The sequence below is a fragment of the Erinaceus europaeus genome, chromosome 10, assembly GCF_950295315.1.
Source record: "Erinaceus europaeus chromosome 10, mEriEur2.1, whole genome shotgun sequence".
NCBI classification, from domain to species: Eukaryota; Metazoa; Chordata; class Mammalia; order Eulipotyphla; family Erinaceidae; genus Erinaceus; species Erinaceus europaeus.
In genome coordinates this window covers 81,940,309-81,956,108 of record NC_080171.1, presented here as the reverse complement: position 1 = coordinate 81,956,108, position 15,800 = coordinate 81,940,309, and the positions used below count along the sequence as shown (strand labels likewise).

The 15,800-nt window shown below is 46.1% G+C and overlaps 1 protein-coding gene across 5 annotated transcripts in view; it reads right to left on the bottom strand.

Moving 5' to 3' along the window:
* Positions 1-15,800, bottom strand: part of RGS3 (regulator of G protein signaling 3) — a 181,654-nt gene that overhangs the window by 84,911 nt on the left and 80,943 nt on the right. For all 5 annotated transcript variants that reach the window (XM_007526747.3, XM_060199989.1, XM_060199990.1 and 2 more), the window contains 5 exons: positions 12,312-12,393; positions 11,385-11,490; positions 10,067-10,418; positions 8,689-8,728; positions 1,297-1,496 (listed from right to left, as the gene is read on the bottom strand). In XM_007526747.3, the coding sequence (XP_007526809.1) occupies positions 1,297-1,496; positions 8,689-8,728; positions 10,067-10,418; positions 11,385-11,490; positions 12,312-12,393 (780 nt within the window). The remainder of the gene's footprint in view (positions 1-1,296; positions 1,497-8,688; positions 8,729-10,066; positions 10,419-11,384; positions 11,491-12,311; positions 12,394-15,800) is intronic.

Genomic DNA, 15,800 nt, shown 5'->3' with positions numbered 1-15,800 from the left:
TATGGTCATTTCACTTCTAGGAATCTCTCCCAAAGGAAATAATCAGAGAGGCTATGCATCGGTTTTCATCACAGAATTATTTACAATAACAAAGAAGTACATATAACACAAGTGTCTGAATAAAGAGCTGGTTAAAAAGTATGTTATCTTCATATAATAGTGTGCAACCACTATACCACACAGATACAAAGAATATTTAATGGTGATAAAAATGTTTTTGTTGCCACTTTTTAAAAGATGTATTTATCATGGGAGAGAAAGGGAGAGAGGGAGAGGAAGAAAAGGAGAGGGAAGGAGGGAAGGAGGGAGGGAGGGAGAGAGAGAGACAGAGAACCAAAGCTCTGCTCAGTTCTAGCACACAGTGGTAACAGGGATTGAACCCACGTCACCTGGGGCCTCCAACATTAAGTTGGTGCTCTAATAGGCTAATCTCATGCTGCAATTTTCATTTAAGAAAACCAACAGTCGGACGGTAGTGCAATGGGTTAAGCGCACATGGCATGAAGCGCAAGGACCGGCTTAAGGATCCCAGTTCGAACCCCCAGCTCCCCACCTGCAGGGGGGTCGCTTCACAAGTGGTGAAGCAGGTCTGCAGGTGTCTATCTTTCTCTCCCCCTCTGTCTTCTCCTCCTCTCTCCATTTCTCTCTGTCCTATCCAACAATGACAACAATAATAACTACTACTACAATCAAGAACAATAAGGGCAACAAAAGGAAAATAAATAAATATTTTTTAATGTTAGAAAAAAGAAAAGCAACAGGATGTAAAGTGTACAGTAGCATTTCTTTGGATTCTATCTTTTTTTTTAATGTGTATATGCACACAGAAAGGATACCTAAATGCTTGTGCTTGTTGTTTCTTGGTGATGGCAAAGATAAATGCAGATGGGAGGGAAAAAAGGAAACAGTAAGATAGGAAGGCAGAATGAATACTGGTCAAAAAAGTTTGATAAGACCAAAGAGACCAAACAAATATCTCCCTTGGTCATTTCCAAACAACAAGCCACTAGATGCACCAAGACACAGAAGTCTCAGCAAACAGGCTCTATGAAAGGGCGCCAAGCAGCTGTTGTGCTTCTGGCCTATATTCAGAAAGGGTGGAGGGGAGCAGAAAAAGGATGCCTTATTGTTGGCTATTCCTCCCCCTAGCTTCCTCAGTATAACCCCCAGAATCCTGAGTACCTGATACTGCCTTTGCAACAGCCCTGGAATGAGGCACCCTCTCTGAATCCTGTGGCAAAACACCTCATCTTTCTCACTCAAGAGGGTCCTCAGCCAACCAGAACACCAGCTCACCTGAACAAAGACAGGGAACACTAGGACTTTGGGGGCCAGAGTGACATAGGTGCCATAGTTGGAGTGGGGGGTGTGCGGCCTCATGATTGAGCAGTTCTGGTAATTTCCATGGCCCTTCATGGTCTGCACTGTCTTCATCAGTCGAGACTTCTTCCCCAGGCCTGTGTATGATGACTTCCCTTTAGTGGGGCTCCCTGATTCTGTGGAACAGAGACAGGGGACCATGAGGCATCTCCCTTACCTCTGCAAAGGCATTATCTCTGCAGAAGCAAGGAACTCAGACTCAAGTTAGTCAAAACAGTTCACTTACTGAGCATCCTCCAACTCCCCTTCCTATCTTCTCCCTACCCCATGCTAAAAACAGAAGGAGGCTTCAGAAAAGCCACAGGCCCCAAGGAGCTCTCTCACACTCCAGTGGGAAATGGCAGTACATAAACAAACAGGCAACACCAGGGCTAGGAAGAAGCTGGAAACAACCAACTAAGAGTGAGCCAGCAGCCCTTACCTGAAGTCTAAAAAACCCTATCATATTGATCTCATATTTCTAGAAATAAGAAAATCTCTCTTATTTGAAAATTCAGAAGCTCTGACCTCACCAGGCCCACTAACCCACATAGAGCAATCCAAAGGGGCAGCGCAGTGATTTTCTGAGTGCTATAACACAGACTCTACTACCACTTGCCACCATCTCCCTTGCAACTGCCCCATACAGCCAACCCATTCTACTGCCTCCCAGGTCCCAGGTCATCTTGCAGGCCTCCCATGAATAAGGGATAAACAGGAACTCTGCAGTGGCAGTAGAGCCAGTAAGCTTTCTGAAGATGTACCAGGGTGTGTCCCCTAACAGCCAAGAAGCTGGAATGACCTCACTCACTTAACTCAGTCCAGAATGAGGAGTGACACTTGTGCTCCCAACTCAGGAAAGCACAAAGGGTCCAGGAACAGATGGCTCAGTCAGAATCCCTTTCTGCTTGCTAGCTTGGTAACCTGGGGTGATTTATTTACATCCCCCAGCCTCCTGGTATTATTGAAGTTTCTCCAGCTGCAATAACAACACCAAGCTGTGAGGAATCAATGGGATACTCCAGGTAAAGGCCTGAACCCAGGGCCAGAAGGTAGTACAGCTTAGAACACACATGTTACCAAGGATCCAGGTTCAAGTTCCCAGTCCCTACCTGCAAGGGGAAACCTTACAATGATGGAGCAGTGCTGCAGTTTTCCCTTTTTCTCTCCCCCTTCCCTCTCATTGTCTCTCTTTGTCCAATAAAGGAATAATCTTAATAAAAAATAAAAGCCTGAAACCTGACAAGCAAGCTGCTAGCTTGCTTGATTAGTATTGCTATGATTCCTCCACTTGGAAAAGTAAGTTTTTCAGGTACCATGAGGGACTTTATCACCACCGAGAAGTACTCCCAGATTACAGCCAACCCACAAACTATTTTCATCAGAAAAGGGACACAAATCAATAAAGAAAGAGCAAAAGGAAGTGAAGAGAGGAGAGGAGGAAGAGAGAAGAAGGATGGAAGCAGAAGGCTCAATGGCCCCTCTTTCAGGAGACAGAGATGCACACTCTGACTGAATGAAGAAGGGCTGTCACACAAGTCTATAGCATTTTTTCCCCAACAGCCAGAGAAGCAAAACACAGAGTAGCTAAAAACTAGGGACTCTGGGGTGCAATCAGGTAGGAAGTAAGAACTTCAGGGTTTGTCTGTGCTATATATGAACTGATATGAGCCCTAAGTAAGATCAATGGGGTTTACAGCTAACAGTTTTTATATAGTTTCCCCATATTTGGGAGTTACTCTTTGCCCTAATCCAGTTTTCTAGTCCTATTCCCAACTCTCACACGATCTTCTCAGACAATACTCCTAGCCCACCTGCAAGTTAGCTGTTGGGCTCAGTCAAAATTAGTAAAGTCATAGGCCCCTTGGAATATACCTAAAATAGACTTCCTAGCTTCTTCTAGCTGCTCTATTCTTACCTTTAGGTTCCTGATTATTCAACAATTTGTTCTGGTTTATATCTTAATATTTTTTCAGCCGCCAAGTTGCAAATGTTACCATGATGCAAACCTGACTTCCCTGGGCAGCTGATCTCACCAGTGTGCCCTGGAAACTCACCTCCTCAGAGCCCTATCCAACTAGGAAAAGATAGAAACAGGCTGGGTATATGAATCAACCTGCCAATGTCCATGTCCAAAGGAGAAGCAATTACAAAAGTCAGACCTCCCACCTTCTGTTCCTTATAAAGATCTTTGGTCCATACTCCCAGAGGGATAAAGAATAAAGAACCTTCCAATGGAGGGGATGGGATACAGAGCTCTGGTGGTGGGAACTGTGTGGAATTGTACCCCTCTTATCCCACATTCTTGACAATCATTATTAAATCACAAAAAAAGAAAAGAAAGAGATAACTTTAGAGTCTCTGAATGACCCTGGGCTTCTCTGCAAGGGCTCTTGCTGCCAGCCACCCTGACCTAAAAGCCCAGTCTAGGTCTCCTTGCACCACCACCCCAAGTCTCAGGAGCCAGAGGGTGAACAGGTGTTATGACCCCAGATCCATCTCAGGGAAGTTCCCCACCAAGATGGGGTTCCTGGCTTCAGAGGAAGCACTCAGTTCCGTGGTTTTGTACTTGTTTCTACCACCCACCCCTTCTCACATAGCAGGGTGTGATAAACAAGTCAGTTCTCCCCTCAAATGACCACCAACTATAGCCACATCTCAGGGCATCATTCAAACCATAACTTAAACCACTTCCTGCCTCTTGAAGGAGATGCTAGAGATGAGCAGAAAGAGTACTATGAGGTAGGAAAAAGGCTAAGGGGGGCAGGTGCTAAAAGGAAGTCACACAGCTTCTCATCCAGTCAGGTCCAGGCCATTAGCCCTGGGCTGGCTGGAGCTTTTGCTGAAAAAATGCCTCCAGGGATCTCAAGATCTGCACTGCGTTTGAGTTAGACAAGACTTGAGCATGGGCTTCCTCAGAGACTGACTGTGCACCTCTGAACAGGTTCTTTCCCCCTTTGTGTCAACATTTTCTCCACTGCTCAGTAGAGATAATGCAGCTTAGCCTGCCCAGGGCTGGTAGTAGGCTCACATGAGTTACACAAGTAGATACATACATACACACATACACACACCAGGCTGATGAGCAAGCCTTGTGTCAGGGCTGGCATTAGGCTGGAGATGCTGAGCCTTAACCCGTGCTATGAATGGAGTTACACGTGGTGAGCCTGGAACTAAACTATCTAATTTAACATGGGAAAGCCTAGATCAAAGAAAACAAAACCACGCAGATGACAAGGAGGGAACTGAGGTAGAATAAATCAAAATTTGAAATGGTACTACTTGCAGATATCAACATCCAGGCCTTGTATTATCCCAGTTCAGACTTTTAAAAGAATCCCTTTCTATTCTTTCCTAATTCAGCTTCTCATAGCTGTCATAGACCTTTGCCTGAGCCTAGAGAGGTATGAATAAGCTCCTTGACACATATTTCTGCCTTCAGACAGGAAAGGTCTGTTTAGCGCCACATGATAGATATAGCAACTGAAGCTGGGAATGGTTCCATGACTGGCTCAATGTCATTTGGTCAGTAAGAGGTAGAAGGTGGGACCAAACCAACCCATGTGACAGTCACACCTGAGTGCCCCCTCTTCAGAAATTTCTGGACAATGTGTGTGTCACTTTATAAAGCTGATTTCTGAAGTCGTATCTTTCTCAAAGTGGTGAAGTTCATAAAGCAACACTTCTTCTAGCATTTGCCCTTCTTCCGTAGCCAGTCAACAGCGTCAGGTTGAGCCTGATGTCTGCTTGTTGCTGGCTTTGAAAGTGACTGGGATCCATGTGGATTCAGTTGGCTAGGAAGGATCGTCAGTTTCCCCAATAAATGGGTACTCACGGGATGCACCACGAGAAGGTCGATCCAATGCAACACTGAGCTCTGGGAACAAAAACTCCTTGATTTCCTACCTGTTATTTCTTACAACTGTTGGTCCAAACCCCCACGTCACCATTTTTAGCTCTAGCACCTGCTTCACTGACCAAACACAGTAATTACTCAGCTCTGCTCCAACTTCCAAGGCAAGCCCTGGCAGCCACCCCACCTTGGCAGTGCTAAGTCTAAGGTCAGGCCACCCTCCTAAGGCAGGGAACAATGCACAGGGCACTGGTGCCCCCAAGGACTATGTCAAATACAGGCAGACAGGCACTTCAGGCCCTGGAAGGGTACCAGACATGATTCAAACCAAGATGGCTCAATCCTTCCTCCTGAGAGAAAGCGAGGTGACCCAGCCAGAGGAAGAGGCAGAAGTTGGCACCATAGTAACAGTGTTAACCTCTGGAGAACCTCAGTGTATTTAAAGTAAGTGTTGTACTCTGAGTTTCATCCTTTCCTCTAAACTTCAGGACAGGAAATTGAAAAAAGTGACCATTGGTAAACAGTTAAGAAGTCCTTAGGAAAGCAGAATAAATGAAGGTTAAGATCTTAACACAATATAGTCAAAAGTAACTGTTGGGGACCAGGTGGTGGTGCACCTGGTTAAGCGCACACATTACAGTGTGCAAGGATCTGGGTTCAAAGCCTCTGGTCCCCACCTGCAGGGGGAAAGCTTCACGAGTGGTGAAGCAGAGCTACAGGTATCTCTCTGTCTCTCTCCCCCTCTCTACAGCCCCTTCCCCTCTCAATTTCTCTCTTTCTCTATCCAATAATAAGCAAATAAAAATAAATGTTTAAAAAATTTTTTTAAAAAAGTAACTGTTAGGTCAGAAGCTGGCTCAACAGATAAAGCATACATCCTATCTTGCATGAGACCCTGGTTTGATTCCTTGCACCAATGGAAGCACCATGGACAGAGCCTAAGGAACTCCATGGATGGTGTACAGATGCTTTGATGTCTACCTCTTTCCTTTCTTAGTCTTTCTGTATTTTTCTGTACTTCTCTCCTCTTACTCTCTAAGAATACAGAATGAAAGTTGAGCTTAGGAGGCCACTTCAGAGAATTACCCATGTGCTAGGTCTTGGATTCATTCTCTAGTACTAAAAAAGTAAATTACTATTTTTTTAAATTTGTTTTTCCTTTATTGGGGGATTAATGTTTTACATTTGACAGTAAATACAACAGTTTATACATGCATAATATTTCTTTGTTTTCCACATAATAATACAACCCCCACTAGGTCCTCTGTCATCCTTTTCCAGGACCTGTACTCTCCCCCCACCCCCACCCCACCTACCCCAGAGTCTTTTACTTTGGTACAATATACCAGTAAATTAATATTGTTATTGATATCCTAATCACTCCCATACTTGCACCTTTCTTCATGGGTTAAGTTGAATGTGACTCCCTTGGCTCACAGCTTAGATCAATATGGCTCTCTGGGTCCCCTAAGTACCATATTCTCAGAGCAGAATCTGAGTGTGTAGATAGATTTGGGACACCAGGGAAACTCTGAGGCATTTCCTAAGTCAAGAGGATATTAATCCCAGACCACTAGTCCACTGTAGGGAACTCATGCTCCAGATCCCTTATTCTAAGAATAGCCTGCAAATCCTCAGTCATTTTCCTTTAATCTCTCAACTGAAATTTGACCAAGTGCCTAGTCTCTGTCAGATGCTGCATCCAGCACTGGACAGATAGAAATAAACTAGTCCAGGCCCTTCCCTAAACAAAGTCACTATTTAGCAGTCACTCTTCCACTAAAATTTGTTCTTTTTAAAAAAGTAGAGACAGGGAGAAAGAGAGACAGAGACAGAGAGAAAGAGGCCGCAATGCTCATGCTTCCTTCAATGTGGTGGAGTCCAGGCTTGAACCTAGGTTGCATATATGGCAAAGCAGTGCTCTATCCAAGTGAGTTATTTGGTTTGTTTGTTTGTTTGTTTTGTTTTGTTTTGTTTTGGGTCTTTTGCCACCAGGGCTCAGTGCCTGCATTATCCCATATGGCATTTTTTCTCTTTTTCTTATAGAGACAGAAAGGGGGTGGGGGGAGAGAAAGGGAGGAAGTGAGAGAAACACCTACAGCACTGCTCCACCACTTGTGAGGCTTCCTGCTTACAGATGAGGACCAGGGGCTTAGACTGGGGTCCTCGATGCATGGCAATATGTGCACTCTACTAGGTGCCACTAAAGGTTTTTGTTTGTTTGTTTGTTTGTTTAACTCACTCTTGGACAACTATCAGACTCTTCTCTACAAGGAATATACCTTCATTATCAACAGACTAGGCCCGATTGTCCTAATGCTTCAGCTTGGAAAGAATGGAGATGCCTTTGTTTAGCAACTCTAAGCCTGGACTTTAGACTTCTTTCTCCCCTAGAGACACAGATGTTCTTCCAAACACTTGTCCTCAGTGAGCAATCATCTTCACACAGCTGACAGAGAAAGACAGCAAGGAGATAAGTCTGCAAGGGGCTGGAAAAGGGCTACTCTCAAGGAAGAAGGTCAGAGGGCAATTTGAAGGCAAAGTGACAGAACTCAAGCAGTCATCCAAGGCAGTCATAACAAACCAACTGGCAAAGTTGACCTCTGCTCCCAGGCAGCATCGATACTCAAGTCAGAAGTGTCTGACAGATACACAGTGGGGCCCAAAGGAATGCCCACCAACTCCAGCGTCAAGACTGAGCTCTCAGGCTTCCTCAGAGGAGAAAATGATTTTCAGTCCAGCTTCTCTCCCTGGTCCCTAAAGAACAGACCCAGGATTTGAAGGTGGCAGAGACACCTGTGCATTTCAAGAAAACTTCCCTCCATGTCACACCTCTCCATACACAGGCTATTTACTCGTGGTCATTATCTCTAATCCTCCTGCAACCCTGAGGTATAAATTATTAGCCCCATTTTATAGAAGAAGAAATTGAGGCTCAATAAGGAAACGTGAGTTTCCCACCACCACCATGACCCAGCTCCAAATTCCATGCCTCCTCTCTATGCTGCCTACAGCACCTAGCATATAATGGTTACTCAGTAGAGCTGGATGTAATCCACTTGATTGCCTAAGTCCTGAGAAGCCTAACTTTAATTAATTAATTAATTAATTAATTAATGTATTTATTTATTTATTTTTATTAGTGATTTAATAGTGGTTTACAAGACTACAAAATTACAGGGGTATAATTCCACACCACAGGAGTTCTGTGCCCCTTCCTCTACCACCACCACCACTGACAATCACCATAGTTCTAACAAAGTCTTAGAGATAGTTTATAGTGTACTCCTAACTTTTAGATTGTTCTGATAAGATTCCTTCTCTTCCTTCTGAGTTCAGGTTCCAAGGAAGAAAGACAATGGTTCAGTGCAAGAGAAAAGGTTGTGTTAGTATTGGAGATATTGACTCTACAGGGAGATATCTAAACTCACTATCCCCCTAGGGCTCAAAGTCACAATATCAAGGGACAGACTTACCTTCGGGGATGGTATCCTCCTGGTACAAAGGCCGCAGCAGCTGCAAGGGAAGGGCAGGACAAGGAACTCAGGCCCAAAATTGGGGCAGGACCACCAGGCAGGCTCCCCTCAGCCCAGGGAAGGAGTATTTTAGCATATCAAGGAGAAGAAGCAGTGCCAGTGAGGGGAGAGCTTGGAAGAAGCCCAGAATCCAGACTCCTTCAGAATACCACTGTTCAAACAGGTTTTAGCTGTCATGAGTCTAACACCTTGCCCAACTCCCCAGCTCCTTCTAGGGTAGCATGTGTCTAAGAATGTTTCATGTAGTACTGAACCATGGGACACTAACATCCTGCCCAAAGGGTGCACCATCAGAGAAGTTTGGGCAACGCAGGGATATACAAGATGAAGTCACCACCATGACTGCATGATTGAGCTCAGAGCCTCAGGTTAACATGCATGGGGAAGCTCCAAGAAGAGGAAGCAGAGAATACAGTTCTACAACTTGGATGACCCCAGAATGCTTGTTGCTTAGAGTATCTCATGGGACTGATGTTTCAGGATGCAGACTCCATCACCCCACAGGGATATTACGCTTTCACACTTGCCAGGACAGGGGCTCACTGACTACCACCCACTGCAGGAATGGGCAGGCAGACAAAAATTTCTTTCTGGAGGGCCAGGCAGTGCCACACCAGGTTAAGCACACATACCACAGGCAAGGAACTGATCCCACTCCTCACCTGTAGGGGGAGAAGCTTCATGAGTGGTGAAGCAGGTCTGCAGGTATCTTTCTTTCTCTCTCCCTCTCTGCCTTCCCTTCTTCCTACAATTTCCATCTGTGTTATCAAATTAAAAAATTAAAGAATAAAAAAAATGGAAAAATGGCCACCAGGAGCAGTGGATTTCTTGTGCACGCATGATAACTCTGCTGGAAAAATAAATATTTTTTAAAAGAAAGTTCTTCCCTCCTCCAAGCTAAAATCTTCTATCCTGTAACATTACCTGGGCCTGCATCTGAGTCTTGAGGCTACAAAGACACACCAGTTTCTCTGACTAGGACATTACCTGCCTGTCTGCCCAACAGTGCTTTGCAACATAATTTTGAGTCCCTGCCTTTTTTTTTTTAATAGGACAGATAAATTGAGAAAGAAGCAGATGATAGAGAGGGAGATAGAAGGACAGACACTTGCAGACCTGCTTCACCACTGGTGAAGTGACCCCCCCAAAGGTGGAGAGCCGGGGTCTTGAACTGGGATCCTTTTGCTGGCCGTTCCTTGCACTTCCTACTATGTGCACTTAAGCCGGTGTGCCACCATCCGACCCTCTAAGTCTCCCCATCTTACTGATCTTACTCAGGGGCTGTGCCCTTTACCTCCCCCACTCCAGCTGTCCATACCTGGCTCCCAGGGTTCAGCGGGGCCAGGATGATATAGTTGGGGTCAGTGGGGGCAGTGGCACGGGACAGCGCAGGCAGAGTATGCTGGCCCCCGCGCTTGGTCACTTCAGTATAGCGCTCCCAGCCACCAAGCAGCAGCCCATTGGAGCTGTCACACACCAGGTGGCAGCTGTGACGCTGCTCGGGTCGTGCCTGGACCCCATGAGTACAGTTCTTCTCCCGCTTGTTGGGGGGTGACAGAAGGTCATGTGCAGACTTGCAGGAGGCCCGTCGGAGAACCCCGCCATCAGGTCCAGGTTTGACCTGAGGTACCATGCGCCACACAAGCAGGATGATCTCACCATGGCAGCTCCTGGAAGGTATAGCAGAGGATAGATTCTATCAGTGGGCAGCTCTGAGGCTGTCCTCTTGTTAGCATAGAGGGGACAAGCAAGGAAGAGAGAAGCCTCCAAGGTCAGGGAAGGACAGAATGTGAGAGACCAGTAAAAGGAGCAACTACAGAAGGGTCCCTTAGCTGAGAAGAACAGTGAGGCCAAAGCCAAGTTAAAAAAGCAAGAGTCCTAATCTCAACTGGTGACATCAGTAAAGGACAAAATATAAACCAGAGGAATAAGCAAGCCAAGTATGTGTGACCTGTCATCATTCTAGAAACAAGCCTTAAGAGTCCTCTGAGAATGGAACTTAAGGGAACTGAGAAACACTTTAAATAATTTAACCATGGGGCTGGGGAGATAGCATAATGGTTATGCAAAAAGACTTTTGTGCCTGAAGCATTAAAGGTCCCAGGTTCAACCCCCAACACCACCATAAACCAGAGCTGAGCAGTGTTCTGGGAGAGAGAGAGAGAGAGAGAGAGAGAGAGAGAGAAGAGGAGAAAGAAAGAAAGAAAGAAAGAAAGAAAGAAAGAAAGAAAGAAGAATTAACCATGCAACTAAATCATGCACAACATCTGTACTACCTTAAAATAAATAAATAAATAAATAAATAAATAAATAAATAAATAGTGGGGCTTAGTTTCACTTCAAGGTAGCAGAAATAATTAGTTAAAGTAGAAAGCAAACCCCTGGGGCTACATCATGAACCACAAGGTCTGTTTGAGAGCTTCTTCCCTGCTGTTTGCCCTGGAATCCAAAATGGCTTTGAACCCGAACCTTCCATTTTCAGGCTAAAAAACTGATTGCCTGTGGAGCCCAGTGAATTGCTCACAGCTGGGCAACGGTGGAAGAACCATAAGCAGAGAGGGCTAAGGCAGTATGCCCAGACAGGGGTGTGAGGTATGCCACCAGCTGGAGACCCCCATCACCCACTGCCCAGTCACCGGATCTCATGTGCCAGCTCCACGCATTTCCAGTGCTCCACAGGCCTCTCATTCAGCTGTAGCACAGTGTCCAGCTGCTGCAGCCCTGCCCGCTCAGCAGGGCCTCCTGTGGGGACAAAGAAAAACCAATCAAGAGATACTGAAGTATATGAACCTCCTCAAAGGACCTGGAAGTTTTTGCTTCTGCACCAAATTAAGACAAAGATAGCCCACTGTTTCTTCATCTGTGACATAACTGGACCCCTTGGAGGGCTGCTTTCAGGGGTCTTGCAGGAAGGCAGCCCTTTCCCTTCAGCTCTTCCCTGCCTTTTGGCTCGGCTTCCTACTGTCTCCCCTCTACCCACCCTGGTTTCCCAAGACACCCTACCCCATTGAGGACCCTTCCTTGTTGAAGGCTCACACACTTTGTTCATTCCTTTAGCAGTTGTCACCAAGTGCCTATTTCATGCTGTACCTGGGGAGGTACTGGAGGTGACCAGATCACTAAGTTCCCTACCCTCAGTTCTCCCCTAGGTATTCACTCTGTGAGAAGTTCTTATTTTGTGAAAAACAGGGAGGGAATGATTATTTTAAATGTTAACCAGGCTTGGAATAGAATAAAATATCCACTCCAAAGTTTCTAAATAGTTCTCATGTTCCTATGTAGCCATTACTGAAAAACATAGATTTGGTTCTCATTTGAGATGACTGGGAAAGAAAATATAAAATCTGTTTTCATTTTGATAAAAATAATGAAAAAAATAGCATATTTCCATATATATCTTTTTCATCTGCAATCCTTTAAAAAGTATATTACTCATTTTGTTTTGATAAGACTGGCCACCCTGTTACACTTTGGGGATTTTTATTTCAGTTCCAAAGTCCTGTCTACAAAGCCCAGGTACATGGTGAGAGAAAGTGGTGGGGTCTCCAAGGACACTCACTTACCAGAATCCACAGCCTGAACTCGAACAGGAGAATCACAGCAGATGGTGAAGCCGAAGCCATCCTTCCCCCTCGGGATGGTGATCTAGAACACAGTCATACCCAATTACTCCCAGAAGCCTCTGCTCCAAGGTTGGGAAGCCCACGGGCCCTAGTTGAGAGCTTCTTCTCTGAAGTAACAAGGCCAGCTTTACTCTCTATCCCCCTAACTTAGTCCAGGCATCATGATCACTGGTTTGTTTATCACACAGAAAAACTAAAGGAGCAATCCCAAGTCAGCTGCAAGAGGGTCCAGAATGAGCAGAAGCTTAGAAGGGCAAACCTCAGCCTCCTCAGTCCCAGCAGATATGCAGTCCACTGAACTTGTTTATCTGTACCTCTCCAGAAATCCACAGCCTGCTTGGTCCCTTCCTCTTTTCCTCATGAGGTACTAAAAGCATTAGTCCTAGACTAACTCTGTGCTGACAGCACAGGGGTGGAGGGCACCTGATTTCTGCCCTCCCAGAGCACAGGAAAAACAAAGACACACACACACACACACACACACCCCAAGGGCCAGGGGACAAATGCTGGGATTCTCAAGACAGTTCATTGTCAGGGTCTCAAAGGACCCAGGGAGGACCCCTAGGTAAGGTGAGCAGGTAGAGACACAGGCAAGCCTACAGAATGAACCTGAGTTAGCCATTGTTCTCACTGTACCTGCTGAGACCCATGTAGTTTGAGAAGTTCCCTGAAAGATTCTGCCATCTGGATCCTCTTTTCAAAGTGACGCACAATTATTGAGCTCTCACTGCATGCCATGCTAGGCACTGCTGCTGAGTAGCAAGGCATGAGGCCTCAGTCTGTGGCTCTCAGAGGAGCACAAGGATATGAACATGTCTCCAAAGCAAAGCACAGCAGAGCATGACGAGCAGCAGAGCAAAATATGAGGACTATGTGTGACTTAGAGCAGCAGGTGTGGTACAGGACAGGAACTCAGCAAGTGCTAAGTTAATGAGGAGAACTGGCAGCATCGGGCCAACAGCAGGAATCTGTCACAGTGCCGGGTAGTATGTTGGCTCAACTCAGTTCAGCCTCTGAGCACCCGCATGTAGACTTTGCGTGGGATTCAGGAAGCCAGCTCCTATCATCCCAAAGATGTATGAGAGTAGTACATACAAAGGAACAAAAAGCACAAAGGGGGGGGAACCCCAAGAGATTCTCAAGAAGTAGCAGACAGCATGAGTCCTGAGGCATGAGGGACAGTGCCACAGGCAGGCAGAAAGAAGCCAGATCAGCAAGCCTGAAAAAAGTCAAAAGCCTCTGGCCTGTCAGGAGACTTCTGCCTCCTTCCTTCAAGAGTTGTCTCTTCAAGGTTATGTACCCGGCATTCACCTGCTGGCTGTCCCAGTGGCCAGGCGTGTAGTAGAGGGGCTGGAAGCTACTGAGGAGGCCCCTTAGGCTCTGTTTCCCACCAGTTCTGGGCCTGAATTCAAAGCTAGTTTGTGAAACAGGAAATCTGACAGACAAGGGGAGGGGGGAGGGAGCAGGAAAATACCCTGTTCCCATAAGAATTCTGGGAAAACACAGGGCTAAGACAGGAAGAGGGGGAAAAAATGGAAAGAAAGAAAGAAAGAAAAACAAACTCTCAGAGTGAGTGTGTAAAGCTCAGCCGGAGGCCAGGAGAAGATTATCAGAAGCCTGATCCATTCCATAGGACCCACAAGGACTTTAGGAAAGCTCACAATCCTCTAAAAGTCACCAGCCCTGCTGTCCTGGGTGCCAGCTCTCAAAGCAAGTGCAGGTGAACGGCCCTAGGACAAGCCAGGAGTTGACTCTAGAGAGAAGGCATGTGCTTCAACTGAACACCCTATTCCCTTCAGAAAAGGCTCAAATGTGGTCTGGAGCCCCTCAGAAAAAACCCAGACAGTGACAAACTCAGCTGGGGTCTGGGGAAGAGAAAGAGGAGAGGATGCTGGGAGGCTTGCTGACCCAGCTAGCCCAGTGTGAGGGTATAGGACTGTGTGAAGGAAGAACCCCATTCTGAACACCATAATCACCTGAGAGGACAGGACCCCCCCCCCCCAAGAAGCCCCAGAGGAACACATGACTCATGTCAGCAGGTCCATTTTACAGAGGAGAAATTGAGATCTCAAGTTCAGTAGCAGTCCTCCTTTCTGGCCTCAGGGTCAGGTGGTAAGGGGAACAGCTCTGTCTTGGCTCTGGGAGCTCAGCTCTAGGCAGAGGTCGTCCTTCCTAGAGGTGGTTCTTGCTCTTTCCTGTCCCAGGCAGGAACTGCATGCCATGGCTTCCAGAACTCAGTCCAGCTAGGACCTAACTTCTGCCCTCCTACCTGCCTACGGAGAGTTCAACCCTATTTAGTGAGCACATCCTACATGCACAAGCCAGGTCTCATATCAAGTACTTAACATATAGCATTCCACTCACTGCTTTAGCATCATCACTGGAGACTATCATTCTGATTCACTGGTATAGAGACTGAGGCCCAGGGAAGTGAATGACATGCTCAAAAACCACAGTCAGGAAGGGTAGTGCTGGATTTCATACCAGATCTGATAAAAATCTGGTGCTGCTCTGGTTTCCACAGACTGTCAACACACTGCCCAGCATCCCAGTCTTCTGGCCCACAATCTCAAGGTGATTAAGAACTTCTAGACCTTCCCTTCCCTCTGTGCTCTCTCTACCTTACCACTGTGCCACACAGTTTCTTGGGTTGAAGGGCCGCTCTGTCCAGCTCCAGGATAGCAGAGAAGTCTGTGGGGAAGGACTTGAGAGCAAGGGAACTAGAGAGCACTGCAAGATAGACACATGGGTTCCATGGTGGCAACGAACTCCTGGCATCTCTCTGGACCTAATTTTGTTGATCAGGAGGAATCAGGTCCCAGATTTCAGTCTGGTCATTTAAAAAACATGGGGGGAAGGGCATGGGAGGTGACTCACCCAGCAGCATGTATACATTACTATGCACAAGGACTCAGGGTCAAGCCCCAGGCTTCATAAATGGTAAATCAATGGTGTTTATGCTCAATCTCTCTCTCTCTCTTCCCTCCTCTTTCTCTCACTCTCTCTCTTTCCCTCTATCTAGAGGAAAGAAAAAAATGGCTGCTGTGAGCAGTGGAGTTGTGCAGGCACTGAACCCCAGCAAGAACCCTGGTGGCAAATATATATACAAATAAACACAGAGAAAGACTTTTCTATACTTTTAAAGTCAGCACCATTTCTTTCAGTGGACACTCCCAAAATCTAAGCATCTTTTTTCTTTTTCCCCTACCCTACCCCATCCCTTTTCATGACTGAGGACTTTTTTTTCAGATGGAGAGAGACTAAGAGACAGAATGAGAGAGGAAAAGATATCACATCACCAAAGCTTCCTCCAGTATGATGAGGACCAGACTCAATCTTGGGATTGCTGGGGCCAGGGTGAACATAACAAAGCAGACACACTATCCAGGTGAGCTATCTTGCTAGTCTTTCCATTTTTATAAGAAAACG